Here is a 22,114-nt window from a genome sequence, read left to right as displayed (position 1 = left end):
CTGAAAGTCGTCCTGCTTGATTTGATTAAAATGTGATGATTATGACAGAAAAAGACATTTAAAAAGCATGAAGTGCTCTAAAATGTCCTTGATGACAGCTGCAGAGACTGTGGACTCGATGAAATATAATAGACCCACTCAAGCAAATGACATGGCTCCCCAAACCATATTTGTTGTCTTATTAATTGAAAGACTGACAAAATGATTCTATCTCTCCACAGGTTATCCTAAAAAAAATGGAAGGCTGCAATTTGTGAGTACATTTCATTGTCAGCATATAACACAACATGGCCCCCCATTAATCCATTCCTGACATCATGTGTGTGTTTTCTCCGAATAGCGGTTCTGCGGGCGACTCTGTGGAACGTGGACTCCTGGGCCAGGACTCGCGTTCGGTGGTGAGCCGCTTCCAGCAGCGCTACTGGAAAACCAAGCAGACCCTAATCAGGGTGAGCGGCAAGAAAGAAGACCAGCATGTGGTGGCCTCAGATGCTGACCTAGACGCCAAACTGGAGGTCAGCTAGCTACTCCCGCGCAGGAGCACTCCTGTTTCCTCCTGATTTAAACATGGATTAGGATTTCAAATTTAGGTTTCAAGCCTCTGAAGGTTTTAAGCCTGGTTTTAGTTTTTAAAGTGTGTTAGATCTAAAAAAAAAAAAAAAAAGAAAGAAAAAGGCTTACAATTTTCCGATGTAACTGACTGCTTATTTGTTTTCATCCTTGTGGTTGTTTTGCCTGTCAGGTGTTCCACTCCATCCAGAGGACGTGCATGGAGCTGCTGAAGGTCATCGAGCAGTACCAGAGGAGGATCTGCTGTACGTCTCACCACATCATAAATGGGATTTCTGATGAATAATGCAAATTATTACATTATTTTATTTATTTTTTTTTTAAACAGCAATTTTTTGTAAGGATGAATGCGTTCAAAATCATTAACTCACGTCCCTACTTCCTAATCACTAGAGATGGATTTTCAGGTCCACTCTGTAAAAAAATACTGATCAGTGAGCGATTCCTTATTTAGCCCTAAACAATTTTCTTTAGTTCTTTCCCAGGAGGAGAACGAGCTGGGTCGCTTCCTGCGCTCTCAGGGCTCTCAGGACAAAAGCCGGGCAGGAAAGATCATGCAGGCTACGGGCAAAGCGCTCTGCTTCTCCTCCCAGCAGAGGTCAGGTCGGACTCGCCTCGCCCGTGTTCATAATCGCCACCCTCATGGTCACGCTAACGGCCCCGCAGACCGGCGCTGAGGAAGCCGCTGTGCCGCCTGTACCAGGAAGTGGAGACGTTCCGCTTCCGGGCCATCTCGGACACGTGGTTGACGGTCAAGCGCATGGAGCAGAGTCGCACCGAGTACAGAGGAGCACTCCTGTGGATGAAGGACGTCTCCGCCGAGCTGGACCCGGACACGCACAAGCAGATGGACAAGTTCCGCAAGGTTAGAAAATGATGGCAAGGAGGAGCTTTGTACTCAGGTGCAGCAGTCGGGGTTAGGGTTTCAAGTAGGATCTGGCGAGTCATGGAAATAGAATTGAGAGTTAGATTTTGGCTTCTCATGATCAGAAAAATAATATAAGCGACAAATATTACTAAGCATGCTTTAAGATGTTTTACACCCTAGTTGAAGTTTAATGTAAACTAAACACACACAGAATTACACACTTTGTATATTTGTTAAACACAAAACATAAAAATATCGCCAGCTTATTGCTAGAGGCAAACGGAAATCCCATTGTTGGGTTAGCAAACATTAGCGGACGTGACCGGAGACTGGGTTCGGCTTTCAAAGTAGGATTTTGAAGCCTGGGTTGAGTATTTAAACAAGCCTTAGAGTTTCAAAGCAAAGTCTCAAGCGAGGGTTGGGGTTTCAAAGTGGGTCTAAAACCAAGGTTAAGGTTTGAAATTAGGGTCTCAAGGGGTAGGGTTTCAAAGTAGGTTTTAAAATCAAGAGTCAAGGCATCAAATTAGAATCTCAAGTCTGGTCATGTGTTTCAAGCTCGGGTGAAGTTTGAAATTAGGGTCTCAAACAAGGGTTAGGGTTTTTAATGTAAGGTTTCAAGCCAGAGTTAGGGTTTTAACGTAAGGTTTCAAGCCAGAGTTAGGGTTTTAACGTAAGGTTTCAAGCCAGAGTTAGGGTTTTAACGTAAGGTTTGGTTATGGGTTGGAAACCAGGGTAAGGGTTTAACTGCTGGGTTTCAACTTTCACGTCAGAGTTCTGGTTTGGGCTTCAAATCAAATTGGTGTTTCAACTAAATGGTAAGGTCTTAAATTAGGGTGTTAAAAGTACGTTTTCAAGGTAGGGTTAAGGTTTGAAATTGGCGTTTCAATCCAGGATCAGGATTTTGAGGTTTCATACTTGTGTTGTCAGTGATGATTTCAAAGTAGTATTTCAAGCCAAGCTGATGCTTCATGATTAGGGTTTTAAGTTTTGATTATGTTTTAAAATCAACGTCCGGGTTTTAAATTAGGATCGCATTTGGTGCTTGTGCGCATGCGTGTCAGGTTCAGGCGGAGGTCCGCTGCACGAAGCAGACCTTCGACCAGCTGAAGACGGACGTGTGCCAGAAGGTGGACCTGCTGGGAGCCAGTCGCTGCAACCTGCTGTCCCACGTGCTGGCCACGTACCAGGTAGGACTCGGCGGCGGCGCCCCGTCAGCGGGAGGCCCACACGCTTTCCCGTGTCCCTCCAGAGCACGCTGTTGCACTTTTGGGAGAAGACGTCTCACACCATGGCCGCCATTCACGAGAACTTCAAGGGCAGTCTGCGCTATGAGGTTTGGCCCACGTCGCCCCAAAAGCACCTTTTCATATTTCACATCAACGTTTCACACTCGATCTTGATTGCAGGAGCCGTCGAGGAGGAAAAAGAGGAAGAAAATTAAAGCAGAGAAAAAAGAGGACGACAAGGCCACACATGAAGAGTACGTTACTATAAAAATCACAACATGACTTCTTTTTTTTTTTTTTTTTTTTTTAAATATTTAATAAAACTACTGTTGGCGTGTCCTTTTTGTTTTGCAGACTGGTCTCACTGGAGAATGACAACAGTTGCGGTACGACAACAGAAGGTAAAAATGTACTCAATTATAGAAAAATGGAGGATAAATATTTGGAAAATGAGGAACAAACGACTTCACGACGGAAGGCGCGCAACTTTCAATTTGGACTTGCAAAAATAGCGATCCTCAAATCTGGTTGAGGTTACTGCTACATTACCAACATCCTTCTTTGGCTGTTAAAGGAGAACCGTGCGGATCATCGTGGGAGCTTCCAGGAGAGGACAAAGACAGCTCGGTCTTGCTAGAGGAGATTCTGGGAGGCTTGTCTCTTCATGACCACACGCCATTTCATGACTCCGCCCCCTTTTCCCGTCAGTGGAGTCCGGTGTTCGGTGACGCCCCGCGAGATGGGTTCGCCGCAGCTGTGGACCCCCACTCGCTCTTTTTACCGTCTCAGCTTTTGGACCACAACTTGAAGACACTGCAGTGTGCTGCTCAACTCGCAGGTAAGCACAAGCAAGTCGGCAAAGTGGAAGGAGTAAATGTCCCAATTGTTTGACTGCTTCAGATGGCGCTGGGACCACCTCGCAGCCTGTTGCCGTGGCAACCGAGGGCCCTCACAAAGAAGAGAGTGGTCAGAAAGGTACATGACATCGGTCCTCCTTTAATGATGGGGTTTAACCATTTATGGGTTTTTCTCCACCATAATTATGAGCAGTTTTTTTTTTTAACAGCTTTTACTGATTTAATAGCCTAAAAAAACTTGCATTGATATTGTTATAGTGGGACTTTATTGTTTCCAAGATTACTACTACATTCTCTGATTTTTTTTTTTTTTATATAACTTTTCAATAAAATCCAACTTTATTTCTTGAAAAATTCCAATTTTAATTTCTAAAAAAAAATCCCCCCAAATTTAATTTTCTTCCTAACAAAATTTTACTTATTTGTTTTAGCTTACCATGTAATTCTCAAATTTCTTCAATTCAAATTTCTTTTTTTCAAAAATTCCCCTTAAAATGTATCCAACTTTTTTTCTTGTGAATTTTCTACACTTTTCTTGAGGAAATAAAATCAGAATTTTCATTTCAAATAAGTCCAACTTTGTTGTAAGCTTCAACATTATTATTGGGGGGAGGGGTCCTCAAAATTGAACCTTTATTGTGTGAATGCGGAGGCCTTCACACATATGTTATTCCGATTTTTTATTATTATTATTATTATTGTGTGAAGGCGGAAGTGGTCACAAAACCGGAAGTGACGTCACAAAACCGGAAGTGACGTATTTAGACCGGCAGTGACTCCACGGAACCGGAAGTGGCGTCGCGAAACCGGAAGCGACGCATTTTGACCGGAAGCGACGTCGCGAGACCGGGAGTGACGTCACGAGACCGGAAGTGACGTCGCGAAACCGGAAATGACGTCGCGAAGCCGGAAGTGGCAGTTTTTGACCGGAAGTGACGTCACGAAACCGGAGGTGACGTCGCGAAACCGGAAGTGACGTGTTTTGACCGGAAGTGATGTCACGCACCCGGAGGTGACGTCACAAACTCGGAAGTGGCGTATTTTGACCGGAAGTGACGTCACGAACCCGGAAGTTGTTCAATGTTATTTACTTCCATTTAAAATGATTTAAAGTCATTCAGTTTTCATATTATTAGCTTTGATTTAATATCATTCAACTTTATTCACGTTGATTTAATATCATTCAATTCCATTAATCACTGCCTTTCCCCATTTTCATTCGATGTCATTCACTATAATTCAACATTATTCAATATTTTTCAACATTCAATATATTTTTCTATTTCATTCATGATGATTCAATATAATTCACTATTATTCACTGTCATTCAAATCATTCAATTTCATTCACTATGATTCAAATTCATTCAACCTCATTCAATATTTCAGAGTCATTCAAAATCATTCAATGTCATTCAGTCTCATTCAAAATCATTCCACAAAAAAGATTCCAGCCTTTCCGCCTTCACACACAATTTCTCCAGGAATTGCATTTTCTAGTTCCTGATACAATCCAACTTTTTTTATTATACGTTTTTCTTTAATCTGAAAAATATGATTTTGAATTTGCATTCCCCTGTCCATAGCTGCAAGTTTTTCCGGGCCATCGAAGGACCTGTCGGAGTGGTTCAACCTGTTCGCAGACTTGGACCCCCTGGCCAATCCGGACGCGGTTGGCAAAAGTCACGCCGAGCAACAACTTCACAACGCTTAGCTCGCTATGTAGCCATCCACGCTAGCCTGCGAGCCTCCAACTGAGCCAGCCACAAGCAAACATTCGAGGGATTTCATCTGCGCTTCCTGTTAATATAAAAAATGCCAACAGAATCTTGACGAAAATGAGCTTCAGACTGGATTTCATTGGACGTAATTGTTTTAGCTAAGCCAAAGATAACGCGCTCTGTCAACCCTGGCGTGTTGGAAATAAAAACATATCATGACACTACGTTTTTGCCTCAGGATGTTTTCGTAAACAGCTCACAAATTATTTTGTTCTCTTGGAAAAAAAGTTAACTTTACAAAATATTTTGATTCTAACAAGATTACCTTTTTAAAGAAAAATACATATGCATTTTTGACACATTTGACTCTTCTCAATTTATTTTCTTGGAAAACAATATTACTCCAACTGTTTCTGTATAAGATTCATACATATTCTGGAGAAAATAAGACTTCAGTCCAAAGTACAATTCATTTTTTTCTTTTCTGGGAGGCACTAACACTCCTTAAAACTGTGGCTGGAGAATTTTTATTTTTTTTAATCCAAAACAAAAAGTTTCACACCCGCGCGCACACACACACACAGGTACCGTCACTCCCTCATCCAATTGTTTTGTTGCTCTTTGCTTTGGTCCATTTAACACATTTGTCACTTTAAGGGGGCGGCGCCAACATCCGTGATTACCCATGATGCAACATGACCTCTGTGGAATGCGTCAACAGGTTTATCGTGTTCTCATTGGTCAAAAGAGATTTGTCGTTTTAAAAAAAAAAAAAAACGGCAAGGAGGCAAAAACGATTTTGGTCACTCGCATTAAAAAGAAAATTATAAAAATGTCCTAAAAAGACTACAAGTGAGACTACTCATGTCATCCCATCACGTAGAACAACAAGAGCAGCAGTGTTGTTGTCTACTAAGAAGCTGATTGGCCAGCACGAAGCTTTGTCTGAAATGTTTGTTGTCATAGAAAGCAGCAGTCCAGACTCGAGTTCCATGAGCAGCGGGGAAAAAAAACAGGAAGTAGAAGCCTGGCTATGGACATGCCCACATAAACACAAATATTTTCATACATTTTCGACAACTTTTGTCTTGATGGGCTCAGCTGCTTCTTTTTATTTTTTTTATTTAAATCTTTATCTTTCCAGAATATTTTTCCACTTTGTTTCAGAAAAAAATGGAATGAGGGTAGTAATTTTCCTCCCACCCCACTTTAAAAAAATAAAATAAAAATAAATTAGTTATCTTGGAAGAAGCACCTGAATTTTTCAACTTTGCCTATTACCGAAGATTTTTTTTCCTTAGGAAAAAAGTCATGGGGATAGTTTATTTAGACAAAATCTCATGCGAATAAAGTGGTAAATTTAAGAGATTAAGTCATTATTGTGTACAAATGAAGGTGTCAGCTGACCAACAATTGCTTGTGTTAATTTGCCATTTGTTCATCAAAAATGCACTGGTGGTAGCCCAAGTTAAATTAGCTAACGAAGATGACTTAACAGAGACGCACAGTTTAGCTTGTTTTATTACATGCTAGCTATACTCGTGCGAGTGGGAAAAAAAATGTTTTGAAACATATTAGTGAATGTGTGGACATGAGCTTGATTTGATTAACGGAGTGCAAAGCTTTTTTTTTTTTTTTTTTTGCGTTCATAATGTGGCAGCATCTTTTATATTCCTGACGACAAACTGCCGACGACCGCCTCCGCTTCCTGCCTGTCGGGTGAGTCCTGAGACTTGGCGTCGTTGCCTTGGAGAGCGGCGGCGCTCGCGTCGACGCTGGCGCAGGACACGGGCGAGAAGAGGGACGAGCAGAGCAGCTTGACCGGGCAGAATGCCGAACCTCGGGGGATGAAGTTGACCTTGTTTTTGTCGGGACACGAGAAGAGCGGGAAGCCTTTCGATTGGCCACACCTTGGGAAAAAAATAAGCGTTTGTTAAAACCCATGCGGTATTTTTTGTTTTCTTATTTTGGTCGCGAGCAAGTTGCAAGAAGACTTTAGACTGAAAATTGAGGCACAACACAGCAAATCTTTATCCAAGATTATTTGCATTTTTACATGAAATATTGCTAGCTTGTTTTAAAATTAATATGAGCATTAGGAAAGTAAAAAAAAAAAAAAAAACTTTAAAATGAGTGTCACATTGTTTGAGGGCTGCAACGAACTTTAATAAAACATTAAGATGTCGATTATTTTGATAATTAATCGATGAATCTGATTAAGAAAACTTAAATTCCATGTTTTATTAAGCAAACAGACATTATTTAAAACCTACAATGCGTAAACAATAAACAAATTGTGATTCAATTATTGGTTTGGTCTGTAAGATGTCAGAAAATAAGGGAAAAAATGTTTTAACAAGTAAAAGCGGATGTTTGCAAAAGTTTTATTTTGATTTAACACAAAGATAATAAGTCTGTTTTCATGGAGGACTGCAGAAATCTGAGATTTCTTGTTGAGAAGCTGAAATTCTTCAATTTTAAATTAAGTCTAAACGATTCATCGACGATGAAATATTTGCGATTCATCTGACCGTCGATTAGTTGTTGAGTAATTTGTTACTACATTATAGAATGAAAAATTTTCAAATGTTCGATAAAACATTGAATAGTTCATTTTTTTTGGGGGGGGGGTGATTTCATTTATCAGGATTTTTTTTTTTTATTTTAGTTATTGTCCATTATTCTTTTGCTCAACAATTGTACTTAGTCAAGAAAAAAAGTTATTTTCTTCATTTTAAAAATTTACATTTTCTACAGAATAAATTCCTAAATCTGTGAAAAAGGCATACATTTCAAGAACAGCTGTATTCTTATGAAAGTTGCACTTTTATGAAAAGTTAAAATTTTGTTTTGGAAAAAAATGTATCCTTGTATTTTTGTCACAGTTAATTGTGTGCGATTTTTTTGTCCCAAAAGAAGGCATAAATTTCACCAGATTTTTCACAAATTAAAAATTTGCAAAATTTGCAAAAACGAGTAATAATTAAAGTATTTTTCTGAAAGACAAATATTAGTCGTATGATAGGAAAAAAACATCTTAAACTGATATTTTTCCCAAGAAAAGATTTATGATACATTCCAGTTTATGCACAGAAACATACTCACTAAAATGATTAAACATTATTGCTGTCAAATGAATTTCTCTCTGACGGTGTAAATCTAAAAGTTCCCAGGCAAAATTATTTGGACTGGCAATGCAATTCAAAAGCGAAATCAAGACGGAGAGCACAGTAGTTGTGCTATGATACGAGCTAATAAATGTCAACTTACAGCATCTCGTCAAAGACTTTGACCCTCTCGCAGCCTTCTGGTGGCTCTCGTTTGAACATGTAGCTGTTGTTGGGTTTGGGAGACGTGGCAAATTTGGGCAGCGGAGAGCCACACGCGCCTTCTACAAATGCAAACAAATATTATTAAAACACAATTCGATATTATCATGGACTTTTAAGCAATCTTTTTTTTTTTTCAATAACTGTACAATAGTGCTTCAATAATGTAGCGCATGGGCGTTGTTGACCTTTGTCCACATCGTCCGCGGAGGACGAAGGGCTCCCGTCTGTGGAGTGCAGGTGTTGGGGGCTGAGGGGGCTTCGTGGTCGGGGGGACGGACTGGACTCTCCGCTGGAGGGGGCCTGGGTATCCGTGTCCCGCGTCTCCCCGATGTTGCTGTAGCGGTGTAGCGGGAAAGGAGCCCGACGGCCGTCCGCCGCATCGGTGGCCTGTTGGATGGCCGAGAGACAACACTTGAGTAAATGCTGTGTGCGTACGTGGGTGCTCCACATTACCGTGCTCAAAAAATACAAAAATGTAAATAAAATATAAATAAAAAAAAAAAAAGTTGGCTTTTTCAAGATTTTTTTTTTTATATAATTCAGGAACGTATTGTAATGCCACGTGAATAAAAGGCACATTTTTTCCACAAATAAATTCATAATTTTACAATAAATGAGTCATTTTTCCCCAGATGAAAAAAAGAAAAACACAATTGTTCAAGAATGATGACACATTTTCAAATATAGTATTAAGGTTTTGAAAAATATTTTTTAAAGAAAACAAAAAACAATATAACTTAACGAGCGATCAATAACTGTGGTTAACTCAATGTTGTTTTTAAGTAAAAGCTTTGTTTATAAAATGAAATCTACATTGAAGTAGGACGGATTTTATTTATTTATTTTTTTTAGAAATACATAATTTTGTGTGTGTGTGTGTGTGTGTGTGTGTGGTGGAGGAAAAATTCTAATCTGACAAAAATAGTAAATTTTTTTAAAGAACAAAAAACAATTTATTTATTTATTTTGAGTAAAATCAGATTTATTCGACAATATAGTCAGAATTTTTGGGGACAAAAAAAAGTCATCCGTAAGGGATATTTAGAAGATGTTTTTTCTTTTTATGCTTGTTTATTTGTGAGATTAATAAAAGGCCCCCACAATGTACTTAGTAGTTGTTTTAAACGAAAATCAGTCACACACATTCTTGTATCACCCCTAATTCAGAGTCCTTCACCAAACTAAAACTCAAGTGAAAGTCAAACAGTGACGACCATATGACTAATTGTAAATCTGCATCCATAAAAGGTGTGAATAATAATAATAATAATAAAAGTAATATGGCTCATAATGAGTGTTACCTGTATGCCGTGCTCCCAATCATGTCGGATGAAAACGTTTTCCAGCTCGTGGTTGATGGCCTCCACGCTGCTCGGCACTCTGCAGATCAGTGACTTGGTGGACAAAGAACAAGAGGATCCCTTATGCTGAAAAAACCCCCCAAAAAAAGCATAAATATATATGAAAATGAAGTAGAAGAAATGAGATGTCAGACAGCAACAGCATCATAACGTAAGCGTCGTCCCCACAGAGCCGAGCGTATACGTCTGAATTGTTGTGTGTTCTATTTGGGTTTGTTACAAATTTGTAGAAATGTCGTTTGGTTGAACGTTTTGATGTTTAAAATATATACATATTGAAAATTCTTCAATAATTGACAGGCTCAACCAAAAAGGTTTACAAATTCCTGGAGAGGCCACAAGATGGCGCCAAAGCACAATTTTACGATTAAACCAGGCTTCGGCCAGACAAAAATGAAGCTCCTCCCCCCCCATTTCAACATTTTTCCTTGGCACCAAGAAGCCACAAAATGGCGCCAAGGCACTCATTTTTCTATTCCGGGGCTGGGCCTGAGCACAAAAACAGAAAAGATGCTCGGTTAAAAAACAAAAAAAAGGCTAAAATTCTGAATTTGTCAATCAGAAATGTTTGTTTTTAGTTTCACTTTGACATCAAACTTCAGCTGGAAGTGAGAAAGAGCTTGAAACAAGAACATTTTGTATCCTATTTGTAGAACTGCACGAGTGACCGCAGGCGCTAGACAACACTTTAAAAAGTTGAAGTGCTTTTTTTTTTAATAAATACAAATGTTTTTCAAGCATATGTGAGGGAATGCTTATTATACGGCAGTGTTTCTATTCCGGGACTCGGTCTGGAACTTTGCGATACATCGTTTGGGTACGAGTGTATTGAACTCACCTGTGAGGGACATGCAGCGGCGACATGTTGTGCGTGTGGCGTCCCGGACGTGGCGTCTCGCTCTTTGCTCTGCCGACTCCCTTGTTTGCTGCGCTGAAGCTGCAGCCTCAGCTTGGCAATCTGCTGGAAGATGGACATGATGGTACAGATTCAATCACATGGCACCAGAGGGAAGTAGGAAAAATAAGCAACAAACCACATTAAATGATGTCAATGATGATGGCTTTCCCGATCTGTTACTACGTTGTAATTAATGAGCTAATATGATGAAATAAAGGACCCAAAAACACGCTTTTGTTAAAAAAAAAAAGTTTGTTTGATTTTGTGATGTCCCCAACAGTAACAAAACATTGATTTGTAGCAAACGACATCGAGTCATACATCAAAATAAAGGCAATCACATGGACGTTCCATATTGCTTGCTATTACATCATCACGACCTCATATGACGACCCCGAGACATTTTTTTTTTGTCATGAAACCACACCAAACGGGCACCTCTTAGCAAATCGACATTGTTTGGACCCGTAAAGACTCAATAACAACGCAGGAGGTGATGCCGTCACTCAGCCATTGACGTCTGATGATGAACTGAGTTCACTGAGCGTGTCTGTGTGTGCGTGTTGGGGGGGCTGTCTTCTGTATCAGACGAAAACAGGATGCCCTTTATGGGCCTGAGAGACGCACTTGTGCTATGCAGACAAAAGGTGTGGTCTTCACCGCTCGCCACCACAAAGACGCCTCTCTCTGCGCACTCCCACACGCGCAGTGGCGCACTTTGAATGCAGCACACACGCGGGGATCAGGCGAAATGGGAGCCGGTGGTGCAGTTTTGGTTCACAAAGAGAAGGATGTTAAATTTAGAGCTGGACATCAACGGAGAGTGTTCGGCTTGGAAAAGGAAAAATTAAGTGAAGGCTGACCGCGAGCAGAGCAAAGACGCATGTGGAGTGAAACCTGCGGAAAATGACAAAAACACGTGTCGTCGCAGCTGCCAGTTTCATTGTGGGAGTGCCCATGAGACAGTAAATGCGAGACTGTGAGAGGGTGAGAGTGAGTGAACGAGTGAATGAGTGATAGTATGAGAGCGTGGCGGAGAGTTTGCCAGAATGTTTGAGAGTGACGGCATGAGAGTATGAATGAGAGTGGTGAAAGAGGGAGGAAGTAAGAGAGTTAGTGAAGGTGAGAGACTGAGTTAAGAGAGCCTGTGAGACTGTTAAAGAGAAACTAAGTGAGTACACGACAGAGTGAGTGAGTGAGTGAGTGAGTGAGTGAGAGTGCAATAGAAAGTGCATGAGAGCAAGTGAGAGTGTGAATGTGAGTTAGTGAGCGAGTGAGCTAGAGTGAGATAAAAAGGTTGTGTGAGAGCAAGTGAGCGTGAGTGAGTGAGTGAGTGAGTGAGTGAGTGAGTGTGCGATAGAAAGTTTGCGTAAGAGCAAGTGAGAGTGAGTGAGTGAGTGAGTGAGTGAGTGGGTGAGCGAGTGTACCTCCTTGAGGTGATCTGCGCTGCCCCAGGAGGCGGACCTCTGGTGAGGATTCCCTTGGTCCGCTCCCTCGTCCATCCACATGCCTGGAGTCTGAGAGACACAAATATCGCAATGATTCACCCATTCATTTTTTTTTTTAACCATTTCATTTGCAAAAAATGACAATAAAATGTAAGGGCAATGACCAGAAGATAACCAAAAGAGCATGTCAAAAGGCGGCGACAAAGCACAACTTTTGTCTTAAGGAAGCTCCTCAACTCTTTTTAACATAGGTCCTCGGAACCAATGTAGTGCCAAAGAACTACTTTTGTCTAAAGGTAAGGCCATAAATCAAGATAGTTTCTTGGTTCAATATGGCGGCAAATCACTTTTGTTGTCCAAAGGAAGTCCCTCAACTAACATCAACAAAGTTCCTTTATACCAAGATGCCGACAAAGCCGAAATGAAGCTCCACAATTCACTTAAACATAGTCCCTTGGGAAACAAAGGTGGCAGTAAATCACTACTTTTATCAAAATGAGATGAATGAGAATCCGGAATAGGATTACTATTAGACGAAATCAGTTTATTTCTTCACGTTTCTCTTCATTATAGATTGTATTATTATATAATATGTGCTTATAAATAAAAGCTATTTTTTTCATCATAAACACATTACAAAAATGGCATTTTAATTTATTTCAAAGGAGAAAACTGATTTGTACCACGCGTCAGTAAATAGTTATCAACTTGGTCACAAGAAGAAATAAAGTACTAAGAAGTCATTGAGGTCGGTTGCGCCGCGATATCCCGTACGACAACGAGAGGCTTGTCTACTCGTCATAAAATGTGCCGCGTGAAACCCGGCACAATGCCAACACAACGACATTTCACACGGTCATAAAAAGTGTGCTGCGAGAAGGGTTTGTTTGACGGGTATAATGAGCTTTTTGCACACATTTGCATAATTCCTCCATTTCCTCGTTTGTGCTCGCAGACACGTTACTGGACACACTGATGCCTTCAAGTGGAAGCTTTCATTGTGTGACTGAAGAACGACGGTACTTTGACAATTCCTAGCCGCAGTTTCTGGCGTCAGAGTTGCGCCCCTTTGGCCCGGAGCAGAAAGCGTGAAGCTAGATAGCGAGCCAGAGTGCAGATAGAAGCTTCCCGCGACCGTTCCCACCCACCGAGCGGCACGCAGGCGACATCCTCAAGAATCCAAAGCAGGAAATCAGCACCGCCGCCGCTTTCCGTGGAATTCCGATTGTTTAGATTGCACGCCAGGACACGCACGCCACAAAAGTTTGGTTGGAGGAAGAGGCCGGCTTGTTTGCTGTTCATGTCTGAAAATCAGCGAGCGTACCCACCATAAAATACGAGGTCCGTGTGTTTTGTGTGTGGGCGGTCTCGTTTGAAACCACATCCGGAATAAGTTTACATGTTCAATGTAAACAATAAGACCAGAATTGTTTCTTGAGGCGTACTTCTCTGTGCTAACTTCTAAATTTGTTCTATTTTGTCAAGATGAAAAACAAAAGATCCAGCTTTATACCAAGTGTTTTATATTCAAAAATCAACTTGATTTATATCATGCGTCAACATGTTTTAAATCAGGTGTGAATGTAGTCTAGAAGCATTTCATATTTGGTGTTATGACTCCAGCGCCAACTACTGGCCTGGCATGCGTATTACACTTTCTCCTGAGTTTGAACTCCGTAAGAACATTTGATAATAGGTGAGAATGTGCATGGACATGATTTATAATCGGTGTGAATGTGTCTTGAACCAGGTGTGAATGCGTTTTAAAAATCAGGTGTGAACAGGATTCATTTTAGGAAATGTTCAACATTAGGTGCAAACGAGTTTCATTTCTTTTTACATTAGGTGTGAATGTGTTTTAATAATCAGGTGTGCACAGGATTCATATTAGGAGTGAAGATGTGAAAACGAGTTTCATTTCATTTTACATTCGGTGTGAATGTGGTGTGAACCTGTTTTATACCAGTTGTGAATGTGTAAAAGCAGGTGTGACCTGTTTACTTTATTATATATTTAAACATGCCGTACAAATCTTCAATTATCAGATGTAAACGTGTTTCACTCCAGGTGAAAACGGGTTTCATACCAGATGTAATCGCATTTTAATATTAGGTATGAACGTTTTAAAACACGGTGTGAACATGGTTTATATCCGGCGTGAAAGAGTTTAATATTAGGTGCAAACGTGCTGAAGCACAGGTGCAAATGAACAAAGTATGAACATAATCAGGTGTGAACGCCTTTCATTCCATGAATGAATGAATGTCTTATATTGTGCGTGAATATTTTATATTGGGTGTGATGGCGCATAAGCAGGTTTTATATCAGTTACGATATTAGGCATGAACGTGTCTGAACATGTTTTATAATAGGTGTGATTGTATTTCGTACGAGATGTTACATAATAGGCCAACATGTATTCTACAACTGAGATCTTCCTTTTGTTTTGTTTTCAAAGTGCGCAGGTTGACAAAGACCACATGTCGGAGGCTGATCTCGCCTTCATATTTGAGGAATGTGCTTTTGGTAATCCAATTGTATCTCTTCAACCTGAGATTTCCTCAACAAAGCGTACCGTAGACGCACAATCATGGCGGTGGTGTATCGAGTGCAACATTTTAATTGAGCGGGGGCGTTGAGAGAAAAAAAAAAAAACGAAGCTGTTTGATGAGTCGGCCTTTGTTCCGGCGGTTCCTTATGTTCATAAAGACGTTGCGTGTTCGGCCCCCGGGCCATTAGCATGTCTATGGGCCCTCTGTCACACAAAGGGAAGGCGTTCCACGGGGCCACGAGGGCCAGGTGGTGAGCAGCAGGATTTGTCCTCACCCTGGGGGACAGGTGCAAACCACCAGCATAGCTCAGGGGGGAAAAAAGTCCTTTTGTGCACGGTAAGCAGGAAGTGGTCTTTGACCAATCGTTGAGGAGAAGTTTATAAACTTATTTGTTCAAGGATTGTGGAGTGGCTCGCGCTCTTTTCACCGAGAGTTCACATTTCAGCAGCAAATGTGTGGACTGGAGCTTTACTCAGCGCGGATTGTTTAGATCAGATGTGGGCAAACTACGGCGCGTGGGCCACATGCGGCCCGTCAAATGTTTTAATCCGGCCCGTCGAATTTGAAAAAAATTAAATGGATGAAACTTGTTAATGTTTTATTTTCTAAATAGTGTGGTGTGTCAAGGACATATATTTTGTTGCAATGCTTTTGTTCATTTTCATTTAGAATTAAATGTATTTTTGTGAAAACAGCTCCTAATCTAAAACATGTACACATGAAATCTTCACACCTTGTATGAAATAATCACAAGCACAGTAATATAAATCCAAACGGCCCCCTAACTGAAACCCCAGCCACCCCAGGCAAAACTTTCTTGAGTTGCCACTGCACCGAATTATCACATCTGATATAAAACATTTTCACACCTGATAAAAGGCACCTTCAGACCTGAATCGAGACACGTTCAGTTTGGACACAGCAGAAATAATGCACGGTTACACCCTGATAACCTGTCGGCAGATGACGACATGAAACTAATTCACACAATACACACGTCCGTTTTCGACGGGTTTCTGTGTACCTGAGTGGACTTGTCTTTCATGGAGTACGGGTAAGGCCCGTGAGCATCTCTGGGCCACTGTCCGGTCAGGTACGGCCCAGTGATGGCGTCCAGGGAAGATGTCCGTCGGATGGCACTGGAGCTTCGCATCTGCAACTTGGACCTTTCGGCTGGAAACAGAAATAATGGAAGAATACAATTTTACTTTGTCAGAGGACTGAATTAAACCTTTTGTTAATAATTATAGAGTGCTACCTTGACTTATAAGTTTAATTCAATCTTTTTTTTTTTACTTTGTAATAAGAAAAAATGTTAAGAAACAAATTGATTTTAAGAAATCTAATTCACATTTGTGTCTCGGATGAGTGCATTTAACTCATTCACCACCAGACGAGTATTTAAGAAAAAAAAAAAAAAAAAAGGAGCTTTGACGTCTTTAGCCGTCAATGGGAGTAAATGAGTTAAGAGCCATGACATCACAAGCCGGAGTAAATTTGCCCGCTTTCAAAAAGTCAAGTGTTCTCGATCTTTTTGTATTTATGTTTTGGACTCTTTGTACCATTCAAATAATATCTGAAAGCGTATCCACGACTTTGTCTCTCCTTGCCCACATGCCAGCAGCTGAATTGCTCGAATTTCCCCCCACCTCACAATAAAACGGCATATCTGAAGGTAGCTTGTCACTCACATTTCGGCTTGCAACGATAAGCAAAATGCCTCATAAGCCTCGTAACCTAAAAAAAAAAACTTACTAACCCAAAAAAAAAAACTTACGGGTTGCAGCACTCTTAAGTCAAGATAGCACCATGCTCACGGAACACACATTTCAACAACACTCTTCCATGACTTTCTTCAGCAAGCACATCCACAAGCGGACAACTGCAGAGAGCAAAGTTTGGGATTTGGCGTCGCATCAAAACGCCAAAGTTCACTGTGGACTAAAAACCCCGTTGTGCAATGACGCAAGTACAAAGCAAACAACCAAGCTAAATTGGTTCCATGATGTCATGCCAACCGCATCTGAGCTCATAAACACAAAGTGCATCAATACTGCATGCACACATGGAAATGAGCCCGACAATAAAAAGTGCATTAAGCTTGCCTGGTTGCAATCGGCAGGGTTATTTTTTATCAAATACTTTTGTCTTTTATTTTGATATTATTTTTTACTCATTTTTTTATTATTATTATTTGTGTATTTTTATCATGATCTTTTTTTAATTTTTTTTGTAAAAGTTTTTGGTTTCTCGATTGTCCCCTGCTGTGCATATATATATATATTTTTTTTATAATTGTTTATTTATCATGTGATATGCGTGTCTTTTTGGTCTACCATTTTTGCATTTTTTTTAAAAAATTCCGCTATATTTTTTCATCATATATTTGCATTTATTTTTATATTTAATATCTTTAATTTGAGTGTCCTTATACACAACTAGTTGTGTTCTTATACAGTATTTACGCATTTTTCATCTAATATTTATGTTATTGTCTTATTTTAATTTTATTTATATTTCCAATATTTAGTCATCACACTCGTAATAATAATTCCTCTATTTTGGTTAATATTTTTTCTAATTTTAATGTTTTTTTGTTTTTTTTAACACATTACTGCCTTGCTTCTTTTCATGGTCAAAGTTGAAGTCTTGTTTTGCATGTTTCCACGATTGTGATTTTTCACCAAATATTTCAGTCGTTTTATATTTTCTATTAAAATTGTTATACGTTTAGACTAATTATATATATTTTTTAACATGTATTTTTGTTGTCTTTTTTACTTTAATTTCTCTCTTGGCAGCCCAAGACTTTGTCTTATATTGCAATTACACTCATCTCGCAGACACAACGCATGAATAGTTGATGCACGCAAAGACATTAGCAACAACAAGTGCATTAAGGTTGTCAACTTGCAACTACAGAACAGTATGCGGCCCCTTTCAAGAGCTGTATATGATGAGCACGAAAGATGCTGGACATTCTGTCCCTCCTCTGCACACACATATGTATACACAAACACACACTGGAAACGTGAGGCGCCCCTCTCTCTATCTGTCTCCTACACACAAGCAGCCATTGTTGGTAGAACATACAGGCCCGTCCAGCCAAAGGTATGGCCTAAGTAAGCTCACTGGGCTACAGTACAATTCCCCGAACAAAGACGGCGGGCTACATTTCCATCAATATTGATACAGGGCCGGCCAGGCCTCTCCGAGCAGGGGATTGTGGTTATTTTCCACCGTCTCCGCACTTGCCAGACCAGAATAATCTCCCCCGATGAGCCGCGGCCAAGACGATCAAAGCGCCCCGATTTTTGAGGGGGATGAAGAGTGATTATTTTCAGGCTGGAGATGTAATAAAAACTTTCCCTTTAGTGGACACGGGGAATGAATAGCGGCTGCTTTTCCAGGGCGATGCGAGTGGTTTCATAAACGCAGAGCAAAAGGTGAAAACAAATGTGGTGCTAATTAGCAAAAGCACAGCGGAGAAGTTTTCATGCAGACTCGTGGGAAAATGCACATGAGTCTGATGGTGGGTTTAGGTATGACTTCAATTTATACCGTGACCACACTTGTATCTCGAAGCACTCGCATCTCAAAACACTTGCATCTCAAGTCATCTCTCCTCATTGAAATAAAAGGAAATACCATTAATTCGTTCCGGCCTCCCACAACAAAAAAATTGTTTTGTAATGAGGATTGATGAGAGAGCTGATAAGGCTGATTGTGGAAAAAATTCAACTCTTATGTCAAGGTACTGCTGTATATTCACTGTTTTAAATTTTTTTTGTCAAATATATTTAGATCCTTGGGGTCTTTGTTAGAGAGTTGTGACTATTTCTACAGAAATAAAGCCTCTTTGGGCGTGAAAGGTCACTTTAAACACTCTTCCTAAATCTAAAAACTGTGCAACATGCAAAAACAAACACAATGGCCGAGTTTGTTGTTAATGTTGGCCGTGATCATGAGAGAAGGCTTCAGCATGTGTCCCTCAGTTGGTCAGGAAACTGCTCGCTAGCTTTGTTAGCATTGTTAGCAACGTTACACAAGTTGGACTCTAACAAAACAAGCAAGCGCCGACGAGTCGCTGCAAGAAAAAACAGAGGTGTGCCAGCGACGGCCATAAAAAAAAACAAAAAAAAAACCTGCAGCTGTTTTAGCGGATCGACCATTTGGACGCCGCTTTTCAAATTCGCTCCGACTCTGCAGTTTTGAACCGGGCCACAATGAAACGGGAGCCTTTCAAGCAGAGCTGTCACTTTGTTGACACTCTTTGTTACAGAAAAAAAAATTGTATCGGGCAAGTGATGTCATGCCGGCGACATTCGGAATATGACACTTATGACCCTTTTCCACTGCGTGATGCAGAAAGTGCATCCTTGGTTTGGCGCGGTTGGTTTTCAGCTTCAAAACAGTACCGGTTTTGTTGCAGTGGGACACTGAAAAGAATGCACATTTTACGAGATGGAGACCCAGCAACATGCTAAGCTAACGGTAGCATGTGTGCGCGGACTACATTGTCTGTCCCTGGGGTGTGTTTTGACAGTCAGGTGGCGCCGATACGCCACACGGCTGAGAGGTGAGAGGTCGCTGCTCTCTGAAAACCAAAGTATGCCCGGCATGCGGCCGAGTTGAGAAATGGACGCCCTGTTGTGGAAGAAGAAGACAAGCGCGGCTTCTCATTTCCTGCCGCGCACGCTACACTGATCAAGGTAGGTGGCCATCCCGGTCAGAGGAACGCGGGAGTATGCCATTAATATTCTTTGATGATTGCCTTTGAGAGGCCTGACTGAATACGTGATGCTCCAACAGAGATTCAAACTCCGACCTCCTGACTGCGAGACAGCTGTGTTAACCACCGTTACACCGCGCGACCAGTATTTTGCCATTTTCCATCATGTTCATGGCTGCTGCACAACATCCCGGGACTGAGCTATTGAATAGGGAATGAATTGATTGCACAACATAAGCACTTAAGTCAGTTATGTGAATCATTACGCTTCCAGCGGCCCTAACAAAGATGTCCAACAGATGAACGCAACAATATTGGGATCTCGACAACAAATCCTGTTGGGAGGTGTGGGGGCTAGAGGGACGTCAAACTAGTTGGACTTACTACACTCCCAAGAACCCTCCACAAGTGTCTTAACAGATTACTTCACAACAGTATTCCTCCTACAAATCCTGTAGTGGGATTTTAGTCATCTATGTGAACCAAAACACCTCCAATAGCAGGAAAAAAAGGTGTCCCACTCTTATAGGTATTGCAGCTACAAATCATGTGGTGAAAATACAAGCCAGACCAGTCTTAGAGAAGGAATTGAGTCATTTATGTGAACCACGACACTGCCAACAGCAGGAAAAAAGGTGTCACACTCTTATCAGGATTCCTGCTACAAATTCTGTGGTAAAAACACAAGCCAGACCAGGTTTAGAGAAGGGATTGAGTCATTTATGTGAAACACTACACTGCCAACAGTACTGCATGGGTGTCCAACATATGTCACACTGTTATGGTTATTCCTGTCACAAATCCTGGGGTAGCAACACTGACAAGTTGGTGAAAATGATTTGAACTCCCAAGTTTTTATTATTTTCTTATCTTAAACGCGTTTTTGAATTGTTCGACTTTTGAGTTTACACATTGTTTTTGTACAAACAGTGCATTAAAAAATGAGGAGGAGTTACAACGTGGCGTGACATACTTTTTGCATGTGTTGTTTACCTCTGGAAACGGGCGAGTCCGGGCGGCAGGAGGCGTCCTTGTTTTCGGGCGACAGTCTCTGCTTACTTCCTGGCAAGAGGAGAGTCGGACTGGACGGGGGGCTGGAGCCTCGGCTCCCCGCGGCGGCCCCGCCGTGGAGGCTGTGCGGCGGCCGCGTCGGGCTGCCCTGGCCGCTGCGCAGCAGCTGGTAGGGCACGGTGGCGCGGAGCGGGTGCAGGCGGCATCCGCCGTTTCCGAACGAGCCCGGGGAACCCGCGTTGCTGCGCCTCACCCGGGGCTGCTGGAGCGAGTTGCTGGGGACTGACATCCTTCCGCAGAGGCCGACTTTTAATAGCGAAAAGAGGGAGAGGAAAAAAGTGTGGCCACCAGCAGCAGCTTCTGGAGTGGAGGAAGAGTTAGCACAACACGTTAGCTTCCTCTTTTTGTGTGCGTGTGAGCGCGTACTCTACTCTTGCGCTCGAAGAAAAACAGTAACAAAGAGACGTGTTTTGATGTGAAACTTACCTTTAAGTTATGTACGAATGCAAACTCGCACGTTAACCATAATATAAGTAGCTTAAAGCTGTATTTATAACTTATTTAAAAGCTTAGCTGAGGCCACTAACGATGTGTGCAGTCCATCTCGGCCACTCTATTAAATGACTTGAATCAGCTCGACTACTAGCTGACGTCTAATGGAGGCGAGCGCAAGTGGCCGCTCGCCGGCTTGTGATTGGACGACGGTGATGTACAGTAAATCCACTGATTGGTCAGAGATTATCTATCGTCCGCGTTGGTAGCCAATGGCGTCGCAAGGAGGGCTCGACTGAGTTGTAATCATGGGTTGTAATCGTGTTGTTGTTCTTGATGGCGACTGGGCAAAATGGAGAGTATTATCATTAAAAAATAGTTGACGATTTCCATCCATATCTATGGTGATCGTTGAGAGGTTTTCTAATGACAGACAGACCATTCAAATTCCCCAGCTAAATGGGTCACGTTAGTGCCAAGAATGGGACAAGAGCCAACTTTTTTGTGGTCTGCTGCTGCATTTTAGTGGATACTTGATTGCATTTCCTCTGGAAAATACCACTTTCCAGGCCAAATATATCACTCTTGTGGCAAAATATGAGGCAAATATAGCATGTCTCTGCCAAAATACTCCCCAACCCAAAGTTACTTGGACAAAATGTGCTTTTCAGGCAAAATATTGCATCTGGTGTTGAGAGGAAATTATGAATTGTTTAAATAAAATTTATTAATTGCTTTTCTGGACACTCAGAGCATTTTATGATGCCCATTTTCTTCGTTTTTACATTTGTGCATCAATCTGGGCAATATTAATTTATTTTTGTAGTGAAATCCAAGTTTTTGTTGTCAGCCCAAATGCATAATTTTTTTAACAAAATACTGAGTAAAAGAAACAAATGTGCGCATTTTTTTAATTACTGTCATTTTGTGGCATACATTTTATGAGGCGAATGTCTTTCAATGGCAAAATACATTGCTTTAGTGACAATGCATGTTTTTAGGGAAAGGTATAACATTTTTGTGCCAAAATACAACTTTTGGTGGTC

General features: G+C 41.1%; 2 protein-coding genes across 3 annotated transcripts; one reads left to right on the top strand and one right to left on the bottom strand.

The window, feature by feature from the left end:
- Positions 1-215: 215 nt before the first annotated feature.
- Positions 216-5,466, top strand: ica1 (islet cell autoantigen 1). Of its 2 annotated transcripts, none has more exons than XM_088307205.1 (12): positions 216-253; positions 341-515; positions 743-815; positions 1,045-1,168; positions 1,237-1,435; positions 2,500-2,625; positions 2,688-2,771; positions 2,845-2,918; positions 3,019-3,065; positions 3,239-3,498; positions 3,565-3,639; positions 5,108-5,466. In XM_088307205.1, the coding sequence occupies exons 1-12, from the start codon at positions 237-239 to the stop codon at positions 5,258-5,260; spliced, it is 1,407 nt and encodes a 468-aa protein (XP_088163331.1). In that variant the 5' UTR covers positions 216-236; the 3' UTR covers positions 5,261-5,466. The 2 variants fall into 2 exon arrangements, with proteins under 2 accessions (XP_088163331.1, XP_088163332.1); XM_088307206.1 differs by having other exon boundaries at positions 3,239-3,502.
- A 31-nt stretch (positions 5,467-5,497) lies between these two features.
- Positions 5,498-21,221, bottom strand: glcci1b (glucocorticoid induced 1b). The gene is given in 10 exon segments (XM_088307207.1): positions 5,498-6,927; positions 6,930-7,152; positions 8,513-8,633; positions 8,760-8,961; positions 9,876-10,001; positions 10,774-10,896; positions 12,261-12,350; positions 15,858-16,006; positions 20,559-20,936; positions 21,063-21,221. Coding segments are annotated over 9 exon segments (1,380 nt in total). The 5' UTR covers positions 20,866-20,936; positions 21,063-21,221; the 3' UTR covers positions 5,498-6,888.
- Between the last annotated feature and the right edge of the window lie 893 nt (positions 21,222-22,114).

The sequence above is a fragment of the Idiotropiscis lumnitzeri genome, chromosome 10, assembly GCF_059441095.1.
Source record: "Idiotropiscis lumnitzeri isolate Australia: NSW breed Sydney's pygmy pipehorse chromosome 10, RoL_Ilum_1.0, whole genome shotgun sequence".
Classification (NCBI taxonomy): domain Eukaryota; kingdom Metazoa; phylum Chordata; class Actinopteri; order Syngnathiformes; family Syngnathidae; genus Idiotropiscis; species Idiotropiscis lumnitzeri.
The sequence above is the reverse complement of the archived record's forward strand: the minus strand, read 5'-3'. Positions and strand labels throughout refer to the sequence as shown.